This window comes from Camelina sativa, chromosome 14, assembly GCF_030686135.1.
Source record: "Camelina sativa cultivar CO46 ecotype springtype chromosome 14, ASM3068613v1".
Lineage (NCBI taxonomy): Eukaryota > Viridiplantae > Streptophyta > Magnoliopsida > Brassicales > Brassicaceae > Camelina > Camelina sativa.
The window spans coordinates 4733246-4757082 of record NC_141893.1 but is presented as its reverse complement, the minus strand read 5'-3'; the positions used below and the strand labels follow the sequence as shown (position 1 = coordinate 4757082).

General features: G+C 37.3%; 10 protein-coding genes, 1 non-coding gene and 1 pseudogene across 13 annotated transcripts; 5 read left to right on the top strand and 7 right to left on the bottom strand.

Moving 5' to 3' along the window:
• Positions 1-1722: 1722 nt before the first annotated feature.
• On the bottom strand, positions 1723-2272 carry LOC104739799 (uncharacterized). Its single transcript, XM_010460258.2, has one exon. It carries the CDS (start codon positions 2143-2145, stop codon positions 1876-1878), a length of 270 nt encoding a protein of 89 aa, XP_010458560.1. The 5' UTR covers positions 2146-2272; the 3' UTR covers positions 1723-1875.
• A 200-nt stretch (positions 2273-2472) lies between these two features.
• Positions 2473-3342, bottom strand: LOC104739796 (nuclear transport factor 2B). Its single transcript, XM_010460254.3, has 2 exons — positions 2953-3342; positions 2473-2695 (listed from the first exon to the last, which is right to left on the bottom strand). The coding sequence occupies exons 1-2, from the start codon at positions 3337-3339 to the stop codon at positions 2621-2623; spliced, it is 462 nt and encodes a 153-aa protein (XP_010458556.2). The 5' UTR covers positions 3340-3342; the 3' UTR covers positions 2473-2620.
• A 410-nt stretch (positions 3343-3752) lies between these two features.
• LOC104739798 (putative dolichyl-diphosphooligosaccharide--protein glycosyltransferase subunit 3A pseudogene) lies at positions 3753-4796 on the bottom strand (annotated as a pseudogene).
• A 147-nt stretch (positions 4797-4943) lies between these two features.
• TRNAL-UAG (transfer RNA leucine (anticodon UAG)) lies at positions 4944-5023 on the bottom strand. Its single transcript has one exon. It is a non-coding gene; the product is annotated as a tRNA-Leu (tRNA).
• Positions 5024-7632: 2609 nt separating this feature from the next.
• Positions 7633-9367, top strand: LOC104739795 (putative xyloglucan endotransglucosylase/hydrolase protein 8). Its single transcript, XM_010460253.3, has 4 exons — positions 7633-7934; positions 8125-8225; positions 8320-8522; positions 8840-9367. Exons 1-4 carry the CDS (start codon positions 7730-7732, stop codon positions 9246-9248), a joined length of 918 nt encoding a protein of 305 aa, XP_010458555.1. The 5' UTR covers positions 7633-7729; the 3' UTR covers positions 9249-9367.
• A 975-nt stretch (positions 9368-10342) lies between these two features.
• On the top strand, positions 10343-12335 carry LOC104739794 (sulfite exporter TauE/SafE family protein 1-like). The gene is made up of 4 exons (XM_010460252.2): positions 10343-11245; positions 11534-11683; positions 11773-11901; positions 11981-12335. Exons 1-4 carry the CDS (start codon positions 10484-10486, stop codon positions 12287-12289), a joined length of 1350 nt encoding a protein of 449 aa, XP_010458554.1. The 5' UTR covers positions 10343-10483; the 3' UTR covers positions 12290-12335.
• A 97-nt stretch (positions 12336-12432) lies between these two features.
• On the bottom strand, positions 12433-13427 carry LOC104739793 (thioredoxin-like protein CXXS1). The gene is made up of 3 exons (XM_010460250.3): positions 13206-13427; positions 12841-12963; positions 12433-12724 (listed from the first exon to the last, which is right to left on the bottom strand). The coding sequence occupies exons 1-3, from the start codon at positions 13281-13283 to the stop codon at positions 12569-12571; spliced, it is 357 nt and encodes a 118-aa protein (XP_010458552.1). The 5' UTR covers positions 13284-13427; the 3' UTR covers positions 12433-12568.
• Positions 13428-14010: 583 nt separating this feature from the next.
• On the top strand, positions 14011-15310 carry LOC104739792 (putative transcription factor At1g11510). Its single transcript, XM_010460249.3, has one exon. It carries the CDS (start codon positions 14011-14013, stop codon positions 15157-15159), a length of 1149 nt encoding a protein of 382 aa, XP_010458551.1. The 3' UTR covers positions 15160-15310.
• On the bottom strand, positions 15129-16136 carry LOC104739791 (protein DESIGUAL 3). Its single transcript, XM_010460248.3, has 3 exons — positions 15975-16136; positions 15673-15902; positions 15129-15587 (listed from the first exon to the last, which is right to left on the bottom strand). Exons 1-3 carry the CDS (start codon positions 16086-16088, stop codon positions 15359-15361), a joined length of 573 nt encoding a protein of 190 aa, XP_010458550.1. The 5' UTR covers positions 16089-16136; the 3' UTR covers positions 15129-15358.
• Positions 16137-16320: 184 nt separating this feature from the next.
• LOC104739790 (uncharacterized) lies at positions 16321-18273 on the top strand. 2 transcript variants are annotated; one of them, XM_010460245.2, is made up of 3 exons: positions 16321-16485; positions 16559-17342; positions 17427-18273. In XM_010460245.2, the coding sequence occupies exons 2-3, from the start codon at positions 16901-16903 to the stop codon at positions 18071-18073; spliced, it is 1089 nt and encodes a 362-aa protein (XP_010458547.1). In that variant the 5' UTR covers positions 16321-16485; positions 16559-16900; the 3' UTR covers positions 18074-18273. The 2 variants fall into 2 exon arrangements, with proteins under 2 accessions (XP_010458547.1, XP_087339235.1); XM_087483109.1 differs by having other exon boundaries at positions 16323-16485; positions 16772-17342.
• Positions 18274-18667: 394 nt separating this feature from the next.
• LOC104739789 (uncharacterized) lies at positions 18668-21883 on the top strand. Of its 2 annotated transcripts, none has more exons than XM_087484047.1 (6): positions 18668-19115; positions 19369-20266; positions 20361-20545; positions 20895-20931; positions 21058-21119; positions 21218-21883. In XM_087484047.1, exons 1-6 carry the CDS (start codon positions 19018-19020, stop codon positions 21675-21677), a joined length of 1740 nt encoding a protein of 579 aa, XP_087340173.1. In that variant the 5' UTR covers positions 18668-19017; the 3' UTR covers positions 21678-21883. The 2 variants fall into 2 exon arrangements, with proteins under 2 accessions (XP_087340173.1, XP_087340174.1); XM_087484048.1 differs by having other exon boundaries at positions 18930-19119.
• Positions 21884-22118: 235 nt separating this feature from the next.
• LOC104739787 (DNA-directed RNA polymerases II, IV and V subunit 10) lies at positions 22119-23796 on the bottom strand. The gene is made up of 4 exons (XM_010460242.3): positions 23544-23796; positions 23251-23309; positions 22415-22509; positions 22119-22311 (listed from the first exon to the last, which is right to left on the bottom strand). Exons 1-4 carry the CDS (start codon positions 23577-23579, stop codon positions 22286-22288), a joined length of 216 nt encoding a protein of 71 aa, XP_010458544.1. The 5' UTR covers positions 23580-23796; the 3' UTR covers positions 22119-22285.
• Positions 23797-23837: the final 41 nt, after the last annotated feature.

The window sequence follows — 23837 nt, the reverse complement described above, 5'->3', positions numbered from 1 at the left end:
AAAGTCCGCGTCTAATAATACTCTTGTCAAACTATATTTCAGCTATAATTGACTTTAAATTATGAGTTCAGCTATGAACTGATTGTATTGTTAAATAATGGATAGTATAAGTATTGGCAACAAAACATTAACGCCAAAGATATATTGTTTGACGCTAATTATAATAATTATTTTCATCCTAAAAATTGAAAAGTAACAAGTGGTATTAGTCATCATATATTAAAACTATGATATACCCACCTAATCTGCTTTATTATATCATAGTAAAATTTTCCTTTTTAGTATATGCCCCCCCCCCCCCCCCCCCCCAAAAGTAATTGTTCTTTATCTATATATATATTTTTTTTAAAATCAAAATTAAGTTTCAAACATATGAATTTTAATCATTTCCAAATATACTATGTTAAAAGTGTTGAATAAAAGTTAAGGAGGCATGCAATGGATCGGAGCTGACGAGCTGTGGCACGATAACATGTGGTTACCTGTTGCGGAAAGCAAAACGCAATTATCCTTCTTATTTAGCTTTTTAATTTGTCGTTTGCTTAGTTAAATCAATGTTAGAGATTCGGGCGAAAAGAACGATGACTGTTACACACATGTGCGTATGGTACCAATTTAAGGTACACTATTTTTTTTTTTTTGGACATCACTCAACGTACACTATTTTAATCCTACATTCTTCTTCTTGAAAAAAAAAGTGATAGTACTATTTTACCGTCGGTCCAAAAATGATATTTATAGATGAGATTAACGATCTTCATATATTTTAACTTCAATTCATTAACATCAACATCTAAAGCAGATTATGTTAGTCTTTTCCTGTTCTTCTGTAATAAAAGATTAAAAGTGGTAGAGAAAAGTCAAAAAGATCTACTGTTGCTGTGAGTGGTAGCATGGTAAAAACATGTGGCCTTGGAGTAGGAGTAGATGGACTTGCAGTCGGCACAGAACCCAACCCAGTAGTAGTATATGTAATGTATATCCTCTCCTTACCTATTCACGGATTAAAACTTCAACAATGACTGAGATTCGTGTGCGGACAAAGATGACTGACTGATACCCACATGAGCGTTTTCAATCCAAAAATGTTACTACAAATTTCGATACAATATATAATTTAGGTAAGATAATAGTAATTAATATTTAACAAAGCATCTTCAAACTAACTAAAAAAAAGTTTATAGAAAGATGAAAAACAAATTTGTGTTCGACGACATTTAATTTGTTGCATTTTTAACGAGTACCCAAATATTTGTAACACATCACTTGTTATGATTTTCATCATTTAAACACTAGTTTGAATTGTTTGATCCTTTTTTATTCAGTCCATTGATCTGTTTATTCTATTTTAATTATATATTTTATTATTTTCCTCGTTTATTTTTTATTTACTTTCCAGTGATTGGTTAACAATATATAACTCTTTATCTGCAAGTGTAGATTAATTAAAAATTTCTTGTCTTCTCGACTTTTGTGATTGTCCAGCCACTAGGGTCATTTTCATATTTTCAATTTCTAAAAGGATAAGTCCACTAAAGTAAGAAAGAAAATACAAATTCTAGATGCACTCTTCTCAATTTAGTTGAAAAAGTCTTATATGGTCAAAACATTACTTTTATTATCGATCCAATATGTTTTTTGTCATGAAGAAAGAAAGACTCTGATTTTATAATTTTTTTTGATTAAGGTGTTAGATTCTTATACGATGTTGTATTCTCTAAAAGCATCAATTTTTTTTTTTTTTTGAGACTGGATAATGCTGATATATATCATATCATATCATACGAACAACGAAACCCGAATTTACAATCTAATCAAGCATGTAAAGGAAAAGAAGCAACTATATATTGTTGAACAATCACTAGAAAGTATTGTTTATGCGATGACCATATCGACTCCTTGATCCGTGGCTGAAAGTCCAGTGCCTCGACCTTGAAGCTGGACACAACCTGCTTGACATGCATTATCGCAAATCTCTTGCGTGGCTTCGGTCACTTTCATGCATATTGGCATACATTCTCTGTGGCATAGCGGAATTACTTTCTTACCTAGTAGTGCTTCTTGCCCTCCCACGATCTTCGTCAATGTCAATACCGTAATTATCATCAAACTCAGTGTGGCTAGGTTTCTGTTCCGACTCTTCATTTTTTAGTTCGTCAGAAAGGTTTGATCAGGGAAAGAGAGAGAGAAATGGTTTCTTGGGAGAAAAGGAAATGGTTTTGAGTAGAAGGGGATGGTCAAGATTCAAAAGATAGACATGGCCTCATATGTGTCCGATTTTTGCGTAGAGTTTTTACTATTCTAAAAACGAGTAGAGATATATTACTATTTTTAAATAACAACTGAGGGGACAAGACTATATGAGAACAAATATTCTTATTCTGCTTTATTTGTTTTAGTAGATCATGTGTATCTCCTTAATTAGTCCACTTATTCTTATAGCATGGATTTCCAGTCTACAATTACCGAATGTTTTTAGATAAACTTAAAAACTTGCTTATAGATATATGCAAATTATAGCACAGAAAAAAAAATTCAATATGTATTTTACTTAGTAGTCAAAATGAAATATTGATTTTCATTAATTATTTGACTACAAGCATTGAATTATATAATAAGTTCAACCATAGTTGAGCCGAAACATCTCATTTTGAACGAAGAAACTTCCTTGTAGAACCGGAATCAAGTGGAACGTCTGCAATTAATAAATATATCAGTCAGCTATAAAACACCTACACAGCCTCATACATACAATTTAGTAACACGACTAAAAATGGAAGATTAAATTAGATGGTCCGAGATTAACCGATGGGAAACTAGTGTCGGTTCCTTATTAGCACAAATTAAAAACATTGAAAACTAGCCATTTATTTTATCCAAGTTAACCCTTTCGTTTAATTTTAACCAAATGAAACCTCCTATTATCGATTACAAAATAGAGAAGAGATAGACCTGACTAAACCTAAGAGGATGATCCTCCCCATGTAATTGGAGGCTTCCACTCACAAACACGATTATTCCGCCACACCCCCCGGCTATTGAAGACGGCTGAGAATCAACGGTGCTGATCGAATGACGGCATTGATCGAACGGGAGTTGTTTAAGCTTATTGGAGATGTCTTCCACGCCGTAGATCTTTTGGCCTTCAAAAGTGAGCAACGACGTGGCATTGTAGAGAGTGGAAAGAGAAGATCGATCGTTGTCAAAGAGATGGTAGTAGTGATTCACAAAGGCACTTGCCACTTCTTCTTCCATTCCTTTATTTGTCTCTGCCATAGTCGAAATTTCCAAAATAAAATTGAATATGTTCTTAGCAAAACTAAAGAGGAATATAAACATGAATATTTAACTTCTAGGGTGGGGAAAAAGATGCTTAATTTGCAAAATAAGTTAGAAGAAAAGAACAAAAAAGAGTTTTTGTACTTTGAAAAAGATTTCGTATGAGTCAAGTTTTGCATAAAATCTTTTCTAAACTTTTCTCAAACCTTCACATGCACATTAGAAAGCAATCTTTCTTTGGTGGAGTATTCTTCTCAATAGACACAGAAGCAAGTCCTTTGGTATGTATAAGTCCTTACAATCAATCATTCAACACAAAATAATGGTGGATCCTAAACTTCTAAACTCGGGTATATATGTTCTCACTCAGATGAATCGCTAACAGGAAACTAGTCTTATACTATTTAAAACCATGATTGCTCAATTTCAAGAAACTTGATAACCTAAATCAAATTACCTTACGTGAAGATCAATCAATGCCGCCAACTCGATGGCCAATATGGGTAAATTTCATATTCAGTCTTCCAGTTATCCAAGTAAACAACCTGCCTCACAGCCCAAAACGATATAACCAGAGACAAAAGCATAGTCATCCTTTGCTCATTGATGTTCTTATCACGAACAAGCATATGAGTAACAAACGCCAAAAGCAACCCAACCACAGTGTACAAGAACCCTACAGTGTACCCTTCCACTCCAAGCTGCATCTCTGATCCTTCGATAAAGAAAACAAACTTACTCTCATCTTCATGATCTTTAACATACAATGGAATTTCCCTTATGATGTTAAACATCGTCCCTGAGACGCTAAAGAAGTAGACGAGAACCGCACCGGTTAACCCGATTCTCCGGTCGTGGAAAGGTGTTTCACCTTTTAGAATCTTCTTGATAAGAACCGGAGCCGAGATTATGATCAACGCAACGATGATTCCGATTTGCGTCTTTGAAAGAAGCGGTGGTCGTTGGATTGGACCAACGGTGAGTTTGGTTAACCGTTCGACGAACTCTGCCACTGATTCTGCTAACCCGGCGAAATCTCCACCGTCCATTTGATCAGATTCTGTTAAGTTCTCCGTCGTCGGGCTAACGAGGGAAATGTGCGGTAACGTCTCGACGTTGAAGCGATGGAACGAAGCTTCTGAGTGGGTTGACTCGATCTCGCAGAAGAAGAGCTTTGTTCCGTTATTAGATCCATCGTTGTTGTTGTTGGAGATGAAAGTGGAGGAGACGAGTCCGAACTCGCGGCGGAACTTTTGAAGCTTGCTATGGCTGTGGAGATTAACGGAGTCGAAGAAGATGATGAGTGAGTAAGGTCTTGGAGTGGGTACGGAGGTTAGGAATTTGGAAACGTCGTCGTCGTAGAGACGGATCACGCCTGAATCGGGGGATGATGATCTGAGCGAAACAAGCTCGTTGATGAGATCTGAGTCCGAGTCCGAATCAGCTTGGGCAAATAGTAACGGAACCAAGAAGAACAGGAAGATGATACGATGTGAGAGATTCGTCTGAACCACCATCTTGGAATCGCCGCAATATACTGGACAAGTGAAGAACTGTTCAAAATCAAAGGTGGTTTTTATGGGTTCGACGTTCGAGATTGGTGTTATTTTAGACCTTCTCGACGAGCTAGAGGGTTTGGAGTAGAGAAAAATAGTAAAAAGAGTTGACAGCTGTGGGATTTGAACCCACGCCCTTTCGGACCAGAGCCTAAATCTGGCGCCTTAGACCACTCGGCCAAACTGTCTTATTGTTTATGATACTACATACTGATATTTATTAACGGTGATATTTGAAAGCGAAGTCATACGCTTACATTTTGCTCTCTTATCAAATCTTATTAGGACCGACATGCCGACATTTTTAGATATTGTATATAAAAAGAGAAAGTCATGGATTAAATATATAGATTAAAGAGATTCATAGCTAATCGGTGATTGAAAAAGGTCTCCACAAGAGTGAGAGTTATATATACTCAAACTCAAACTAGACCATACATATTTACTAACAATTTATCTCTAGTAAATCCTTTTCATTGGTATGAATGTATTATAAATCATTTCATTTCATTAGTATGTATCATAATCTATTATATTTATATATAGTCTGAAGTAACGAGGTCGAGTTGCGTATATTTTAATATGATCAAGTAAGTGCATTCTGAGATCTGAGACATTTCATATCCATACAAATAAATTACTAATCATGTAAAAAAAGTATAGAATACCGGATAATGGAAGAGACAGTCCAATTTAATAATCGTTGTCAACCTAATAATTTAGTAACTCCAGGTATATCATTTGCCTGGATTCTTATTCATAAATCGTAACCTGATTGCTTCACGTGCCTTGTCTTGGGCTAACAAAAAAAAAAGATGAGAGAGGCAAACTCTTTTAGTTGAACAAAAACATTATGTTCTGTCCGAAGAGGCAAACTCTTTTTTTTTTTTGGATTAAAAGGGTTTCATATTCACATTGTGTATTATTTACTATATAAGATTGAAATATGTAAAAAGCTGTAACCAAAGAATTTTGTTATGGAGAATTAAATAAGAGATGTCTTTTGTTTTTTGCTTTTACATGAACACTTCAATATGGATCCCACTTCCACTTGGTGGCAGCCTGGCGATCCAATTCTCCATGTTCCGCTGTTGTTTTCTATAATTCCCAAAGTACCCCTTGCAGCACATCAATATGGTTAAAATGACCAATCTCGTCAATTTAATGAATAAACCGGTCTGTGTTTAAGTACCTAAACCGGATAAATTATAACCAAAACTGTTTTTTTTTTGACAATAAAAAGAGGGAAAGATGCAACACCAGGACTGTTTTTAGACTCAAAAGAAGTTATATAAATCCATTGAGTTTACATTGTGTTAGTTTCTCTAATTAACTTTTTTCTTTACCTATTTTTTGTCTTTTTTTTACAACTTTGTACAATATATACATCATCATTATAGAGACAATTTATGTAGTCCTCTTATCACGGATCGCCCTAATTTTCTCTCTAGCAGCCACCAAGAAAAAAAAAAAAATCTCAGATCTGAGGTCGGACTGCGGTGGCTTCTATAGCACCGGCTCCGGCCTCCTGTTTCTCTTCAGCTTTAGTTTCGTTTTGCTTCCTTGTTTTTCTTTTGATGGGATTTTGATTGGAGTTTTGTCTTTCTGGGCTTGGTTGAGAGTTAAAATCAAGATGTATTTGCAGTGGTTAGGCTCGCTTTTGTGTAGTCTACAGCTTGCAACAGCCTCCTGATTTTCCCTTGGTGGCCATCGTTTCACGCCATTCACGAAGTTCGCAATGGTTCGGGTTCGTGTTCTGCATTTGTGGCTTCGTATCTGGTGATGGTGGCTTGGGGGCTTAACCACGCTTTGGACTCCTCCTCTCCGTTTATCTAGGTAAAATCGTTTTAATTTCAAGTGTAGGCTGCGGCAGTTTCAGTGATGTTTGTCGGTTAGCATTTCATCTTCTACCACGGTTCGGGAGTTTGATCAGGCAAGGTTCTTCCGGTTCTAGAAGACTAGCTTTCGTATTCTCCTGGCTGTTTTGGATACTTTGTTGGTTTTCCCCTTTACAAGGTGACTTTGATCTTTTGTTTGATAGTGGAGATGTTTAGGCCTGCTAACTCTTTGGAGATTCTCTGATTCACTGGTTCAGTCTGGTTCGATCTTTTACCCTTCTTGATCTTTCAAGATTGGTGTTACCCAGCTTGGATATTTCGCTCTTCGACTCTGCAATTTAGATCTGATCGAGATCTAGTCTTTTGGTGTGGCTTCTATCTAGGTGGTTATCTGTCGCCTTGAGTTCGACATCCCCATATCCGGAAGAAAGTGCATGGAACTTGAAGTAGTTCTTCTTGCCGGGTTATGAAGCACAGTTTTAGGAGTTCTGTTACGGTTTCATTTAGGTAGTTTGGCTTCTCAAGAGGAGGTTTTGAGTGTCGATGGTTGGCCGAGGGCATCTTCGATACGTTCTATCAAAGAATCTCTGGAGTCCTGGTTTCCTTGGTTGGTTCGATATGTCTCCATCTTATCAGTTTCATGTGATCTTTGTCCTGTATTTGTTAGGGATTTCCTCTGGTGTCATTGTAGCATTTAGCATGTTTGTTGCTTCCCTTTCATAGGATTTTAGATTTTGGAGATATCTCCTTCTTCTTCCAAATTTAGATTTAGGGGATATATTTTTCATCCACCTGCATAAGTATGTATTTTACAAGGTTTCACTTTGGCAATATTAATAACAACAGATGACAAAAAAAAAAAATACATCATGATTATATGAAAATATTATAAAAAATAAACCGCATCAAAAGTCTAACTCAAATAATGAATTTAAAGAATTATTAGTGGTCAAAACAGTAATTTCCCGGTGTAGCAAGAAAGAAAGCTCTATATACTCTTCTCACTCACGGAACTAAAGTGAAAACTGAAATTATTGGAAGCAGAGACAAGAACTAATGGAGACGAATAGGAAAATAGTCACGAGCTGTTCTTCCATGGCGGCTCTTTTCTTCTTCATTTCGGCTCTAATGGCGTCTTCATCTATCGCAGCAACACCGACACAGTCGTTCGAAGAGAATTTCAACATCATGTGGTCTGAAAATCACTTCACGACTTCCGAGGATGGAGAGATCTGGAATCTTTCATTAGACAACGACACCGGTACGTTCAAATCCGATTTGCTTCCGGTTTAGCTAGGATCAATGCCGTCTTACTCAAAAAATTATTACACTGAGGAGACTCTGTTCCGACTTAATTCTATAGTAAAATTACATGACTGGATTTGGACCTAATCTTTTTATTCATAGATTATGATTCTAAATATTGTGATTGGATATAAAAATAAAAACAGGATGTGGATTTCAGACAAAGCACATGTACAGATTCGGATGGTTCAGTATGAAGCTAAAGCTCGTTGGCGGCGATTCCGCCGGCGTCGTCACCGCTTACTACGTGAGCCGTCGTTCTTTTTTAAATACTCAATGTTCTAAAATAAGACAATCAATTGTATGAATAACAGTTTATACTTTATACGTTTGATGAGCAGATGTGTTCGGAGAATGGAGCAGGACCGGAGAGAGACGAGATAGATTTCGAATTTCTAGGGAACCGAACCGGTGAGCCTTACATTATCCAGACCAATGTCTATAAGAACGGAACCGGGAATCGGGAGATGCGACATTCCCTCTGGTTCGACCCGACCAAGGATTACCACACCTACTCAATTCTTTGGAACAACCACCAGCTCGTGTAAGCTCCCCCCCCCCCCCCCCCCCCTCTCTTGATCTTAGCTAAATACAGAAATATCACTCATCGAACCGGGAATTTTGGGTAGTAACCGGAAGTTTATGTTTATTTAGGATTTATAATAGGTTACTGTAACCGGGAACCGTATACAAACTTCAATCTGGTCTAACTTTTTAATCAAACCGATTAAAGCTAGCCTTACTTTAACCAAATTTTAACAAAATCAAACTAGACCAAACTGAACCGAATTGGTCAGCCGAAGCTATTTTTATCGATTAGTCAACCAAAAGTCTAATCCGGTTAGCTAAAATGTAAACCAGGTTCTTCGTGGATAAAGTACCGATCAGAGTGTACAAGAACAGCGATAAAGTACCAAACAACGACTTCTTCCCGAACCAGAAGCCGATGTACTTGTTTTCCAGTATCTGGAACGGAGACGACTGGGCGACACGTGGAGGTCTCGAGAAGACCGACTGGAAAAAAGCTCCGTTCGTCTCTTCATACAAGGACTTCGCCGTCGAAGGCTGCCGTTGGAAGGATCCATTCCCTGCATGCGTCTCCACCACAACAGAGAACTGGTGGGATCAGTCCGACGCGTGGCATTTGTCCAAGACACAGAAGATGGACTATGCGTGGGTGCAGCGTAATCTCGTCGTATACGATTATTGCAAAGACACTGAGAGGTTTCCTACTCTTCCTTGGGAGTGTTCCATTAGCCCTTGGGCTTAAAAATTCAGTTTTGGTTTTGTTTTAAAAGTGTATTAAGTGGAAATGGTTAATGTAATAATATTTTTTCTTTCTTCTGGACTATATCTTCTGTTTATTTATTTGATTAATTATTTTATACAGCCTGATAATTCCATAAATTCACTATATGGTATGCAGTATGAATGGTAAATACTGAAATTACTTATATATATAAATTATAACGCTTCAGTCACAATAAGAAAAATTAGTGTGGTAAAATTGATATATCTAATCATGAATCAGCAGACGAGTAACATGTGGGGCAAACAAAAGGTTCAGCTAATAGAAGCATTTGTAATATTTTAAGAGAGCATATCTACAAAACTTCTGTCCAAATTACCTTTCGATTACATATCAATGACCATTACTACTACAGAAAATAACTTATCTCCCACATTTTTTGTCTAAACAGTCAAGTAACATTTTTAGTTATATCATATCTTGCAAATATTCAAACTTCCATCTCGTTCTCATAATTTATTTTCCAACAAAAAATGATATGTAAAAGAAAGTCAAATGTAACTTGGTGATATAGTCTTTTTTAGCTTACAAATTATCTTTTGCTATTACCAGTTACCACTTACCACTTCATACAAGTATCTTAAAATAATAAGAACAATAACAAATCTAGGGGATATGATTTCACTAATGTAATACCACTAGATCCACAATATCGTAAAAATAAAAATTGCATTAATTTGTCATCTTTAGATTTTATATTTTTTCACCAAATTGGCAAATTGTCTTTAATTAATTAATTCCGTTGTAAATATCTTGCACTAGAATTGGAGTTGACTTTATTTTTGTTTGAATAAAAAATTGCAGTTGACTAAACCCATAAGTACATAAAGAGCATCTCCATCCCTAGTGTTTAGAAGGAGATGTCTCTAGATTAGAAAAATAATAAACAAAAACAAACATTAGTTAATTTGTTTTGGTGCTTCTAAACTTAGGATATTATGTAATAAATGTTTTCACCAAGACATTAAAAACACAATATCTTAAGTTTAAAAATCACAAAATAATTTAATTAATAATATTATTTATAATTTTTTAAAATATGAAGACATCTCCCTATGAAGACAGGGATGAAGATGGTCTAAGAGTCATAAAACCAATCAATAATAATGAGCACAAAATTTCTAGCATCCCAAAAAAAAAAAAAAAATCCCCAAAAGTTTTGAAGAGTTGCACAAAGAGCACCATAAACAAAGATAATGGTAATCAATTTAGTCCCTCTACTCCTCTCCCTAATCACCATCTTCATCCCATCCGCCATCGCAGTATCTGAAACAGAAGTAGAACAACATCAGATCCTCAACACAACAAGCCAATGGCTCCATTATATCCCACCAAATCTCAAACAATCAACAACAATCGAATTCTCTATTCCCACAATAATCGCCGCCGTACTCTCGTTCTTGGCCGCCTCGATCTCGAGCGCCGGAGGAATCGGGGGAGGCGGCCTCTTCCTCTCGATAATGACGATTGTAGCTGGTCTCGAAATGAAAACAGCGTCGAGTTTCTCAGCGTTCATGGTAACAGGAGTCTCTTTAGCGAACGTTGCATGCAACATCTTCGTGAGAAACCCTAACTCAAGAGACAACAAAACCTTGATAGATTTCGATTTAGCTCTTACTGTTCAGCCGTGTCTGCTTCTTGGAGTAAGTGTTGGTGTGATCTGTAACCGTATGTTCCCTAACTGGCTCGTGTTGTTCCTCTTCGCTGTGTTTCTTGCGTGGTCAACGATGAAGACTTGTAAAAAAGGGGTTTCTTACTGGAATTTGGAGTCGGAGAAAGCTAGGATTAGGAGTCCTAGGGACGATGATGGGATCGAGGGAGCGAGATTGCCGCTTCTTGGAGAAGATGTGGGAGAGAGAGGAATGGTTAGGTTTCCATGGATGAAGCTTGGAGTTTTAGTGATCATTTGGTTACTCTTCTTCTCCATTAATCTTTTCCGCGGAAACAAATACGGTCAGGTATGATTATTTTTATGTTATTTCCCTCCACTTTTTTTGTTTTTTGTCGTAAAGAAGTGATTATTAAAATATACATGATGACAAACAATTATTTATGTTAGACTTATAATGTTTGTTTTTCCTCATATCTTTAAAGAAACAGAACAATTGTTTAGAGTTTTGATTAATATATATTTTTATAAAAAATGAATGATCGAAGTTTTGTAAACTTAACGACTTATTCTGCATCGGAATGGTCAAGAATCACGTGTATTTTTTAGTGACAGATCTTACTTTGGATTTGCACAGGGTATCATATCGATCGAGCCATGTGGAGGTCTCTACTGGTTGCTCTCTTCGCTTCAGATACCTCTCACTATCTTCTTTACTCTCTGGATTTGCTTCAGTGACAATGTCCAAAGCAACCACACATCACATAATAACCAAGACTCTGACAAGGTTCCCAAATCCCAATAATACTGCGTAGAGTTGACTAAATTAGCTATACGTTACTCAAGATCTAACATGTTTGAAACTAACTTCCACAGGTTATTGAACCGAACAAGTTTATGCTTCCAGTAATGGCTCTGTTGGCTGGAGTTTTGGGTGGCCTTTTTGGTATTGGCGGTGGAATGCTCATTAGTCCTCTTCTTCTCCAAATCGGTATAGCTCCTGAGGTATGTTTCTTGACTCAGTGTTGTTAAAATGAAAGCATCCCATTCGAACCAAAGTTTAACCATGCTCTGTACTGTACAGGTAACTGCAGCGACATGTTCTTTCATGGTTTTGTTTTCTTCATCAATGTCTGCAATCCAGTACTTATTACTAGGCATGGAACACGCTGGAACTGCTGCGATATTCGCTTTGGTTTGCTTTGTAGCGTCTCTGGTCGGACTAATGGTGGTTAAGAAGGTTATAGCCAAGTACGGGAGGGCTTCAATCATTGTGTTTGCAGTAGGTATCGTCATGGCACTCAGCACTGTACTGATGACAACACATGGAGCTCTTAATGTCTGGAATGATTTTGTCTCTGGTCGCTACATGGGTTTTAAATTACCCTGTTAACTGAAAATTATATAAATCCAACTAATAAGATATTTCATTTGGTCTCTTGAATCTTGAATAATTAAGCTAAGCTAGCATATATGACTAAACCGATACAAAAATTCACAACCTGAGATTTATCTTTGTCTGCTGCAGATTCTGACTGTAGGTAAAACAGATAGTAATTGTTTTTATAGAAATGTACACTTACACTTGAAATATCACACAAACCATATACCAAACTTACATTTCACACAAACTTTATTAGTATTCCTCTGCTCTTATTCATATACAATATTTCTAAGCAATAGGAACCACGCGTGAGGACTGAACGAAACCATCGACCCTTTTCTTGATCTCATCAGGGTTTGCACCCACAATTTTGTCCATGGCATTACCATCCTTCAAGAACAAGAAAGTTGGCATAGCCTTTACCTCTAGTCGACTCGCCACTTCCTGAGCATTCCAACATAGTAAAAACAAAGAAAAACCAATAATCATCTAGCAGTTAAGTAGTTGTTCAATTCTTTAACAAAGAAACCATGAACAAGACACATAAGTAGTAGATTTACCTTGACATCATCAACATCAACGATGAGAAACAGAGCATCTTTATAGCTAAACGCAAGCTCTTCGAAGAAAGAGTTCATAAACACAGAAGGAATACACCATGACGCTGTGAAGTGAGCGACAATCTGCAAAAAAAGAACATAAAGAAACGACCTTTTGTTGGTAATTCATATAACCAGACAAGCCAGACCCATTCATTTCACAATTTTTCTAAAAGTAAAATTCATTGGTTCATTCTCAACAGTTCATATGATATGATCATATCCTAAAGCAATGTTTTTACAAAGAATCGGTTTTAACCAAATCACAACCTCATTAAACTCTTATATCCTACAAAATCTGATTTCCTACATGAAGAGAGACTTACAGGACAACCTTGATCCTTGGCTTGACTGACATAAAAGTCCCATGATTCTGAAGAATCAACTTTAACAACTCTTGCCATATGTTTGGGAGGTTTTTTCTTTCTAATCTCTAACGTATTAGATTGGCTTCTGGTTTATCCTGTAAAAAAAGATAAATTTGTTTCAGTGTATATCTATCTACTACGATGAGATGGGACCGAGAGAGAACAAAAACTATTTGTATTAATTGACAAAAAGTGTGGCCCAATTATATTGATGAACGTTTTACAAAATATCAAAATGTCATGGCATAGATATTATTATTAGTAGGAAGATAGTAACAGATATTAAAAGAAGTTAGACCAACACAAAAGAAAAAGATTCTTTTGGACTATAGCCGACTAGGTGTTTGTTTATTAACACTATTAAGAAAAAGCGTTGACCATGCAAAAAAAAGCAAAATATCTCATCTTTTTTGTTAATCGTTTTTGTTTCCATATGACATATTTAGCCTCTCGCAGGGTTTTGTAAGTTGTAACAGTTTCTTTATAATTCCGATGAAAAAAAAAGTTAAAATTCCATATCGGATTTACCAATTTCCCATTTAAATTAAAGGAAGGAAATCGGAAATCCAAACGTCATAAAAAATTAAATAAAAGAGGAAAAAACAAAGTTTTGGAAAACAGAGAGACCTTTTTTTTTTTTTTTTTTTTTTTTTGGTTCGGTATATATAAAAAAACCCATCGAAGGAAGGAAGTGTGAGGGAGAAGCCAAAAAAATCTCAATTTCCATATCTCTAAGAGTCAGTTCACAAACCCTAAAAGATTCATGTCTAGTAAACGTTTCAATCCGCTGGAAGATCCGCCGTCGGCTTCTTCAAGCGATGATGATGAAGTTGACGCTTCTCTTGAAGAAGGTGATGAAATCGTTGGGAACTCTTCCTCTGACGAAGAATATGATGATGATGATGGTCTTCCCTCGGCACCTCCCATGAAGAATGTACTTTTTCTCCCCGCCGCAACTGGGAAGCTAGTTTCCGATTCCGAATCTGTTTCGGGGGAAGAAACCGAGTCAGACTCTGAACCCCGGAAGAAGAAAGATCAGTTTTTGACTGTGAAGCATGTGATGACCGAAACAAAAGATTCCGTTGTGAAGGATCAAGATTCCAAAAAGGTTAAAACTTCTGAGAAATCTGTGGGCAAGCGTTCTCGTCAGACGGATGAAGGAGGTGTCTCATCAACGAAGAGGGTCAAGAAGAGTGGTGGTGAAGAGACGAAGAAGACTTATTTCCAACGTGTTTGGACTGAGGACGACGAGATAGCTGTGTTGCAAGGTCTTATGGATTACAAGAATGATACTGGTGTCAGTCCGTATGATGATACTAATGGCGTTTATCAGTTGGTTAAGAAATCTGTTAGTTTTGATGTTTCTAAGATCCAGTTCATGGAAAAGCTTAGGAGTTTGAAGAAGAAGTACGAGAACAATGTTGGTAAAGCTAAGAACGGAGAGGAACCGAGTTTTGCTAAACCTCATGATCGCAAGACTTTTGAATTCTCTAAGTTAGTTTGGGGAGCTAATGGGATGGCTCTTGATTCGGTTGTGAAACCTAATGGGAAGTCTAAGAAGAGCAGTAAGTCCAAGAAAGTCGAATCTGTGAAACAAGTGATTGATTCTTCTTTGCCTAATGGTAAAAACTCTGAAGATGAGGTGACTAATAAAGGGGGAGTATCTTTGCTTGGCGTTGCGGAGATGGATGTGTTTGCCAAGTCTTCTCTTGTGAAGTCACTAGCTCGTGTTGGTGTTGATGAACTCGCTGCTGATCAAGGATTGAGTTTGCTTGCCTCGGAGGATAAGAAGAGAATCGAGGAGCAGTGGAGAGCGTTGCAAGTTAGGGAATTCGAGTTCCATTCGCAGAAGAGCGGTTTCATTCATGAAGTTGTGACAAAGATTGGTGAAGCTTTTCGATCAAACGTTTAAAAAATATATGTACTTTTGTTTTTGCCTTGTTCGCTTAGAACTCTTGCTTTTCTTTTCTTATTTCAGTTTCTATTGATTCTTGCGGATTTATCAATGTAATGGAAGGATGTTTTTAGCTAAGTGAAGCAATTATAAGTTCATTTACATCAAACATTTAGTGTCGAAAAGGCAGGATCTTAATTCTTAGGAAGAAGACTTATTATGTGCGGCTTCTGTTTGTTTGATTTTCTTGTTGTGAATTCTCTTTGTCTTCTTTTTTAGCAGCAATGGCTGAAACATAATATGCTGAAGTCACCAGTCCATGTCCTAGGCAAAATATGGCTCCAATAACGAAAAACCAACGATGCGGCAAGCTGCATAATCTCTTGGATTTCGAGTTGGCCAATGTTCCTATCATCAGCGCTGTGTAGCTGACAAGGAAAAAGATCCTAAGACCAAAAAAAAAAGGTATGTCAAAAACAAAAACAGCTGACAAGTTGAATGAAATCCAAAACGTTTTCATATTTCCATTACCAGGAGAGAACAAGGAAAGCCACTGCGAGTATCTTATTCGCCGTTGCTCTGTCGAAATCTTGCTTAGAGCGTATGTAAGTGCAGCCTCCAAGCACATTGGCTAGGACATGGACAATAAACAGTAGCACCATTGCAGCTACTCCCTCGGCAAAAGCTCCTGCGCTCGGGGTTCTTGAACATCCAGAATTCGAATGTCTTAAATGTTGTTGTTGATGATGATGATGAGGTGTCTGAAGGGGAGAAACATCAAATACAATAAAAGATTATTTAAAATGAAAATCAACTACTACATTTTTACTCACCTTGCTTTGAGCAATCTCGGCTTCGATCCCGAGGACTGTTGCTGTAATGTCTGCACATATGATCACCACAGAAACCAAGAAACCAAGTTCGCTTTCCATTTTTCCTTGATTCATAATACTAATAACCTTATTTTATTCTATTTTGATTTGATTACTGTATTTATATTTCCATTGTTCTATGAAAGAAGTTTAAAGGAGAGGAAAAGAATAAGGAGACAGCATCAGATTACTTTCCTAAGCCCTGCCTCTCACTGCAAGACAAAAGAGAGATTCGGTTTTGGTCTTTCCAAGTAAGTAAAGTTTCATTCCTTTTCTATTTATGACATTAGTTTTGGATGCTTTTCTTGTGAACTACTAGATCTAATGTAAGTTACCAAATCTATTACAGAGATATAAAAGTTCTTACTGAAATAAGAGGTTGATCACATGTTTGACTTTCTTACTTTAACAAAGTCAAAGCTCAATAGAGGCAGCATGTGGCGTTATATTCTGTTTTGGAACGTGAAGAGAGGTGAAAATTATGATTCTCATATCTTTTTTTTTTCTGTAATCACATACCTTACATGTTTATTGTAAATTTACAGGTTGTAATAGGAAAAGAATCATGCCTGGTTAAGATTTGATCAGCTTTTTTTAACATAAAACGTTTTTATTATATATTTACAGGTTGTGTAATAGAATATTTTGGTTGTAAATTTTCAATTTTCTAAAAACGTTTTTTCTTCTTAGTTTGTTCTTTCATGGTGTGATATGATATCATATGGTTATGGAAATGCTCACTCTCATTTTGGAAGCAGTTTGTCTGGATATGGTGAAGCAGGAAGAGACAGAAACAGAGCTGTCCAAACCAAAGTCAAATCTCCTTAGAATCTCTTTATAATCCACATCCCTCCTTGTGAATCCAAAGGACGGATCTTGAACAAAACATGCATGGAGTTTGGCTTTATTTAAAGAAGTCTCTAAGCTGTTGCAACGCACAGAAGTCAACTGACCGTGGTGATCCAGTGAAAAAGAACCAACTCCAGAGGACGACAAATCCAACTGGATGCTCAAGATCAATGTCAAATATGAGAGATGTATTTGTAACACATAGAGATGGAGGAGCTATGAAGAATCCAAGCTGCTACAGCTCACGGTCTCTGGAGAGCGCCAGGTTTATAAACACCACGAAAATTGAGGTCAATAACGGTTACTCGGGGAGATTCGAAGGAGAATCTTCTTCTGATTTACTTCCCGGTCGTTTTTCTGAGAGGTTTGATGTTCTTGTCTCTGACATCTACGGTTTTGGAGTTCTTTCTTGTCGAAAATGTCATGAGGGAGTCAGAGATCTTGACGCGTTTGAGGCGCATTACCTTTCTAACCATTCCGGTAACCTTTCTAACCTTTCTAACCATTCCGTTTAAGTTTTGGTCAAATGTTTTGAGGAGAATCTGTTTTGTTTTGTTTTTGCAGTCATCAAACTCTTAGCTGGAGACTTCTCAAGAACAACTGTTGAGTTAATCTGCAATATAGGCCATTCTCACAAGCTTGGCAAAACAAAAGGGAGCAACATTTCGGCGATCTTGAAAATAAAAAATCTGCAAAGAGTAGTTGCAGAGTTTGAGGATTACAGAGAACTCGTGAAAATAAGAGCGAACAAGCTTTCGAAGAAACACTCGCGGTGTATGGCTGATGGGAACGAGTTTCTTGGGTTCCACGGTACAACTCTTTCTTGCGCTCTCGGTTCCAGTAACAGCTCTTCAAACCTCTGTTTCTCGGATCAATGTGGAGTTTGTCATATTCTAAGACATGGGTTCAGTGCTAAAACAAGACCGGATGGGATTAAAGGGGTTCTCACAGCATCAACCAGCTCTACAGATCTTGAATGTATTGAGATTACCGATCAAAGAACGAACATAGGTTCATTGAAAGCTGTTGTGCTATGTAGAGTGATTGCAGGGAGGGTTCATAAACCGATGCAAAAGTTTGAAGATCCTTGTGGGTTTTCTGAGTTTGATTCGTTGGCTTTGAAAATAGGACCAAATTCTAAAATTGAAGAGTTTTTTCTTTTGAGTACTAAAGCTTTGTTACCTTGCTTTGTCATCATCTTCAAGCCTTGAAAATATTTTTTTTTAGTCTTTTTGTATAGATTTCACTTCTTCTTTTCTTGCAAAATTTGGTGGGTCTCCTCATATATTGTTCCCTTTATTATTTGTGTTATTAATTAACCTCCTCATAAACAATCTGATCGATACTAATGTGTAGATGAATACTATTTAAGGTGATTTTTAAAAATATAAGCATTTGACCGTTTTTGTTTTTGGGAAAACCTATTCAACACAATAGGCCATCAAATTATTTGTTTCCTTATACTTGTTGATTTCACGAAGAATGAGTTTGGTGGTTCTGATTTCTAGTATAATCTTAAAAGCTTTGGAGTAAGGCAGAAACACACACTGACACTGACACACAACAAAAAAAACCATTGATTCCAAAAGCTTATATACAGTATAATTTTTTGTAGCACACACACAAATACCACGACATTGATACAACTCTAAAAACTTCACGATACTCCAAAGCATCTCGTTAACTCGAAATTGATGTATTATTTTACTAAGTTACGTACACACATATCTTTTGGTGATTGCATACCACATCAGCCGAATCTGTAAGTGTAAAAAAAATCCACGTAAGCAATAGTTTATTTCAATAGGGGAAGTTCGGTATTTTAGCTCTTTTTAAGGGGCCAAAAAAGAAAAAAACATATTTCCGTCCATTGAGGAAGCAAAGGTTTTTTTTTTCTTTTTCGATATTAAAATTAAAATCCGAGAGAGAGAGAGAGGAAGAAGGAAGGAGAGAATCTGAAGAAGCTGAACCATAACCGAAGCTCTATTGAGAACCCCTCCCACACACAGCGAGAGGGAGGTAAAAAATCCCTAACCACTTTCGTCTTCTTCCCCTCTCTCGTCTCCGGCGGCGTAAAAAAACACTCAAAAGAATCTCAATCGGAGAGAAGAGAGGTAATAATAATCAAAGCCGATACGGAAGTTGCGACAAAACGATGTCGAAGAAGAATGTGGCTGGTAGCACCATGACGCTTAAGGACTTCCATGGCGGCTCTATACCATCTGATCTCCCTCTCCCTTCTGCTCCTGGAGTGTAAGTCTCCTCTCGATTCGTTTGTATTCCCTTTGGATCGCCTCTTAGTTTCTATGCTTATCGGAAATCAGTCGTATCCTTGATTTGGTTTCTGAGATTCGAGTGATGTTTCCGTTGATTTTTTTTCGTTTATACCTAGGGCTATTAGATCTATATCGAAATTTTTGTTTTCTGATTCTTTAGGTCTTTTGTTGTTATCTGCGGTTTGACATGAGTCATTTCTCCCGTTGATGATCAATTTTTGCCTTTGTAGGATTCCGAAGATTGCTACGGATCGACCTGTGTTTGACAGAGCGCCTTGGGGAACTTCAGGCGGCCGACCTGATCAGAGGACAAGGCCGAGTTCGTCTCATACTATTAGAACTTTTGATGATAAATCACTGTTTCTGCCTCACACCGCAAATATCGGACGCAATTTCAACGAGGACGAACGGAAGCCTCTGGATGGTCACTCCTCTCCTCGTAGAATGTTCAGTGATGATATTTTTCGGGTTTCCCGTCCGGAGGTGAAGACTGACTCGGTTTTAGCTGGCCGACATGGTGGTTGGTCAGCAACGGCTGGTGCTTTCCCTGGGAAGGTTAATGATGTGACTCATTCTGTGACTGGTAATGTTTGGACTGGGAGGAAGGAGGTTTCAGTGGCTAACAATGATCCGGGGCAGTCCCCATGGACTACGCAACCAGCTGTTTCTAATTTGGTCCATTCAAGTGCGCTTGACCAACTTTCTTCAGGTAGATGGCAGTCCAAGCTTTTGGTTCCGTCTCAGATGGATTTTGATGTTGTTAAGCATTCAGAGATAGAGAGCAGAGGTTTCAAGACTAATAGTCTTGTGCTTAATCAAGGGGTTGAGTCACATGGGACACGTATAGAACAGGGCCTGGTTGCTGGAGAAGGGATCCAAGGTGGTAAAAAGGTTTCCCCTGAGTCTGAAAAAATCCCTGGTCCAACTTATTTGGATGTTAAGGAAGCGAGGATTGTATCAAACAGCAGCAATAAGCCTCATCCAAATTATTCTGACGTTAGGCCTGCTGGACATTTGGTGCAATCAACTGCCCCGCCTGAAGTCGTGGAACGACCTAAGCTGAACCTGCTGCCTCGCACAAAACCTCTTGAAAACATTATTGAGAAGCCTGTGAATGATGGAAAACTGGTATTAGTTACAAAAATTTTGAGCTGCCGCTTTGGTTTTCATGTTTCCTTGTTGATCAACTGTGTTTTCTGATGGCTCAACTCTATATCTGCAGGAAAATGGTGCTTCAAATCTTATTCAACGTGATACTGTTTATGCAACACAGAAAAGTATGAACATTTCAAAACCTGGTTTGTCTGCGGATGAGATTCCTAACCAGCCGATTGAGCGCCCCAAATTAAATTTGAAGCCCGTGGCACAGTTGCTTGAGCAGCCAGAAGTTAAAACTGAAAAGGAAAGGTAAGGATGATCAAAGTTTTATCAAGCTCTGGTGGTACTTATATTTATTGTCCCAGCTCAGTAGTAATTATTTTGGATCTTTGGGACATAAGTAGTGACACAGAAGAGTTGCTTAATTTCTGATGGTAAATACTGGAAGGATTATGCTCGTGACATTTTTTGGTATCTATTCAAATTGAGATAGATGTTATCAAACTACCCTCAGAAGTCCTAGATGGTTGAATATGCTAGAACATTGAATTTAGTCCATAGTTACTTTTACTTCTCTAGAGTTATCTATTAGACCGTTTCCTTGGCTATAAGTAAATATTCTGTCAAATATGCTTACATTTTCTGGTTCATGTTGCAGAAGTGCGGTTTTTGGCGGTGCCAGACCACGAGAGCTGGTGAGTGCGTATTGTTTGTGTAACTCTCTCTTGTTAAGTTGCCTGTTTGTTCAGCATCATTTGATTTCTTGGCTGTGTAGATTCATATAGATTTTCAACCTAATTTTAATCTCTATTTGCGACTAGGTATTGAAAGAGCGAGGCATTGATGAGATCGAGCATAACAAATTGGAGCAACCGACAGACAGGTTTGGAGGATTTCTTCTCACTATCTGTACTTACTGTTCCATTGAGATCCACTATCTAATTCTAAAATCTTTTTATTACTTTTCCGACATATCAAAAGGATGGTCCCCAAACCGATCGAGAGAGTTCCAGATCATGCAATTCAAAGGCCAATGAATTCTCCCCGTGACTTGAGAACAAGGAAATTTGAGCAAAAGGACGGGAGAAATGTAAGCGACAATGCCAGATCCGAAACTCAGAGGAGAAACTGGCGTGAAAATGAAAACAAGAGCTCAAGACAGCAACAGCAGACTCAAGAGAAGACAAGACATCCATCACCAGAGACATGGCGAAAACCGGTTCCCCAGAAACCGAAATCACCAGATGGAACAGGGCTTCGTCATGGGAAAGCCGCTTCTGCCCTTGAGCTAGCTCAAGCCTACTCTCCTTTCTCTGACTCTAAATCCAGAATTGGAAGCAGCAACAGTTTTAACACCAGCCGCAACAACCAATCGCAGCAGCAACCGTTCTCTCGGTTGGTAGGATCAACAACAACATCAAGAAAGATTAATGGCTACTGAGTTATTGTTCGTTTGTTCTTTGATATGGTTTTAGTTCCGACTAATTTGATCTTGATTTCTCGAGCACATCTCATGTGGTTTGTGGGATCGTTATGAGAGATTTAAATATGATATGTTCCCTTGAAGAACGGGTCGGATTACATATGCCAAACATGGTTACATTGTGTTCTTCATTCTTCTTTGGTTATACATTTTTTCTTAACCCATGTTTGAGAATTCTTGCACAAGCATAAACACACTAAGCAGTAAGACGACTGTGTTGAATGCTACATAACTTATTTTGTTGCGTTTTATTAACTTACTAAAACCAGTGACTTCAAGTGATTTCTCAAATTATGAACTTGTGAAAACCAGTGACTGGAATTTCTTAAAGGGTTTTAGAGATGGCCATGTCTGCACCTCAATATCAAAGAAACGTGAACATCTCAAAAGGACAAATCATTCAGGTCAGAAAATATGATATTGAATCACACACACGAGAAAGTAGTGACATACATATGATTTAGATGGAATTTAAGGTTCTACACCACAGAGAACAAGTGTTTTCATACATACTAATATTTAAGCCTCTAAAGAGGAAAACTCTTCCAGCAGATTTGCATCCTCTTCTAACTGTTGTCTGATTTTTCCAGAGCTGCAAGAAAAAAGTATGTGGGTACCAGTAAATAAATAGAAGAAGACAATAGGGTCGGACTCAAAAGAAACACAGCATATATAATGAAGTTTGGAGAGTGTACTGTTGTAGTTGAGAAGCTTCTCAATCAGATCAACATGAGTCATTAGCATACGCCTGCAGCAGTATCTGACTAGCAGGAGCGCATCAAGGGCGTCCCTGCCAAAAGAGAAAACATATATTGTAAATTTCATACCTACCTATTGTGGAGCTTAAACATCGATAAGAAAGAGCCTAAAGAAAGAATCTCCTTTAAAACAAAACTTGCTTTAATTACAAGAAGAAATGCAAAACCAACACGGATTGAATAATATCTAGACACCAAGACTAAGATTCTTCTACAGATGGAAAAAGAATCAGAGGTCTTCTTCATTCACACTTATAACGGTCGAGATAGAATCTACAAACAAAACAAGATAGGCACAATAGTCTCTTCCAGTAAACACATAAAACAACAGATCATTAGCTAAAGCCTAATCTTTTTTATTGATTTGCTTCTCCAACAGATTCGCACAAAGTATGATTGGTACTAATAAGAATCATCTAGATGAGCACAATTCTAAACAAAAGCCAAATCTAGATAGGCACATAGAGATGGATTATACAATATAGGCAGGATATAGTCTCTTCCAACGAAGACAATAAACATAAAGAGAAGATTATGATAAGCTAACAACTCCTTCAACAATTAGAATAGCTATTTTCCCTCAAATAAAGAATTGGAGTTGACTAGTAGTCTCAAGTCTCAAACTTAAGTTATCATCTGCCTACAAAAAAAAAAAAAAAACTACAGAACCAATACCAAATCTGGGCAAATTTCTCTAAAACTCAAAAATAAATTACAATCTTTTTCACACAAACACAAAGTATGAATGAATAGAGCAAGTGAAAAGCTCTTACCCTTCAGTGTAGTCAAGCTGGAGAAGATCAAGATACTGATCCCATTTGTTTCCAATCACCTAAACAAAATCACAAAAGTGAATGAAGAAAGCTTAGTAATAAAGCTCAATACTTTCTTTTTATTGCTCTTTAAAGAATTGATCTAATCGACCCAGCCATAATATGGGGATAACAGAAAGAGAGAGAGAGAGAGAGTAAAGATGTCTATCTTTGTCAAATTTAGAGTAACAAAACCCCTAAAAAGACGGAGTGAACAACCCTAAATAAGACCATAGCGAATTGAAAAAACAAACCTTTCCACAAGTGAAGCAACGAACAGGGATAATCATCTTGAGGCTTGAGCTAACTTGGTCTTGTTCTTCTGTTTCTCTTTCTCTGTTAACGATTTTAGGGTTTTAGGGTGAAGAACACAAAGGGGGCCGTCTGAGAGTTGTTTGGCTTTTTGAGAGCTTCTTCAAACGACGTCGTATTAACTTTTTTTTTTTTCCTTTTTTTTTTTTTTTGACAATCGTATTAACTATATTCAAATCAAGGCTTTCCTTTAACAGTTGTTCACTTCGTTTGTGTGAGGCTATATAATATTCTCC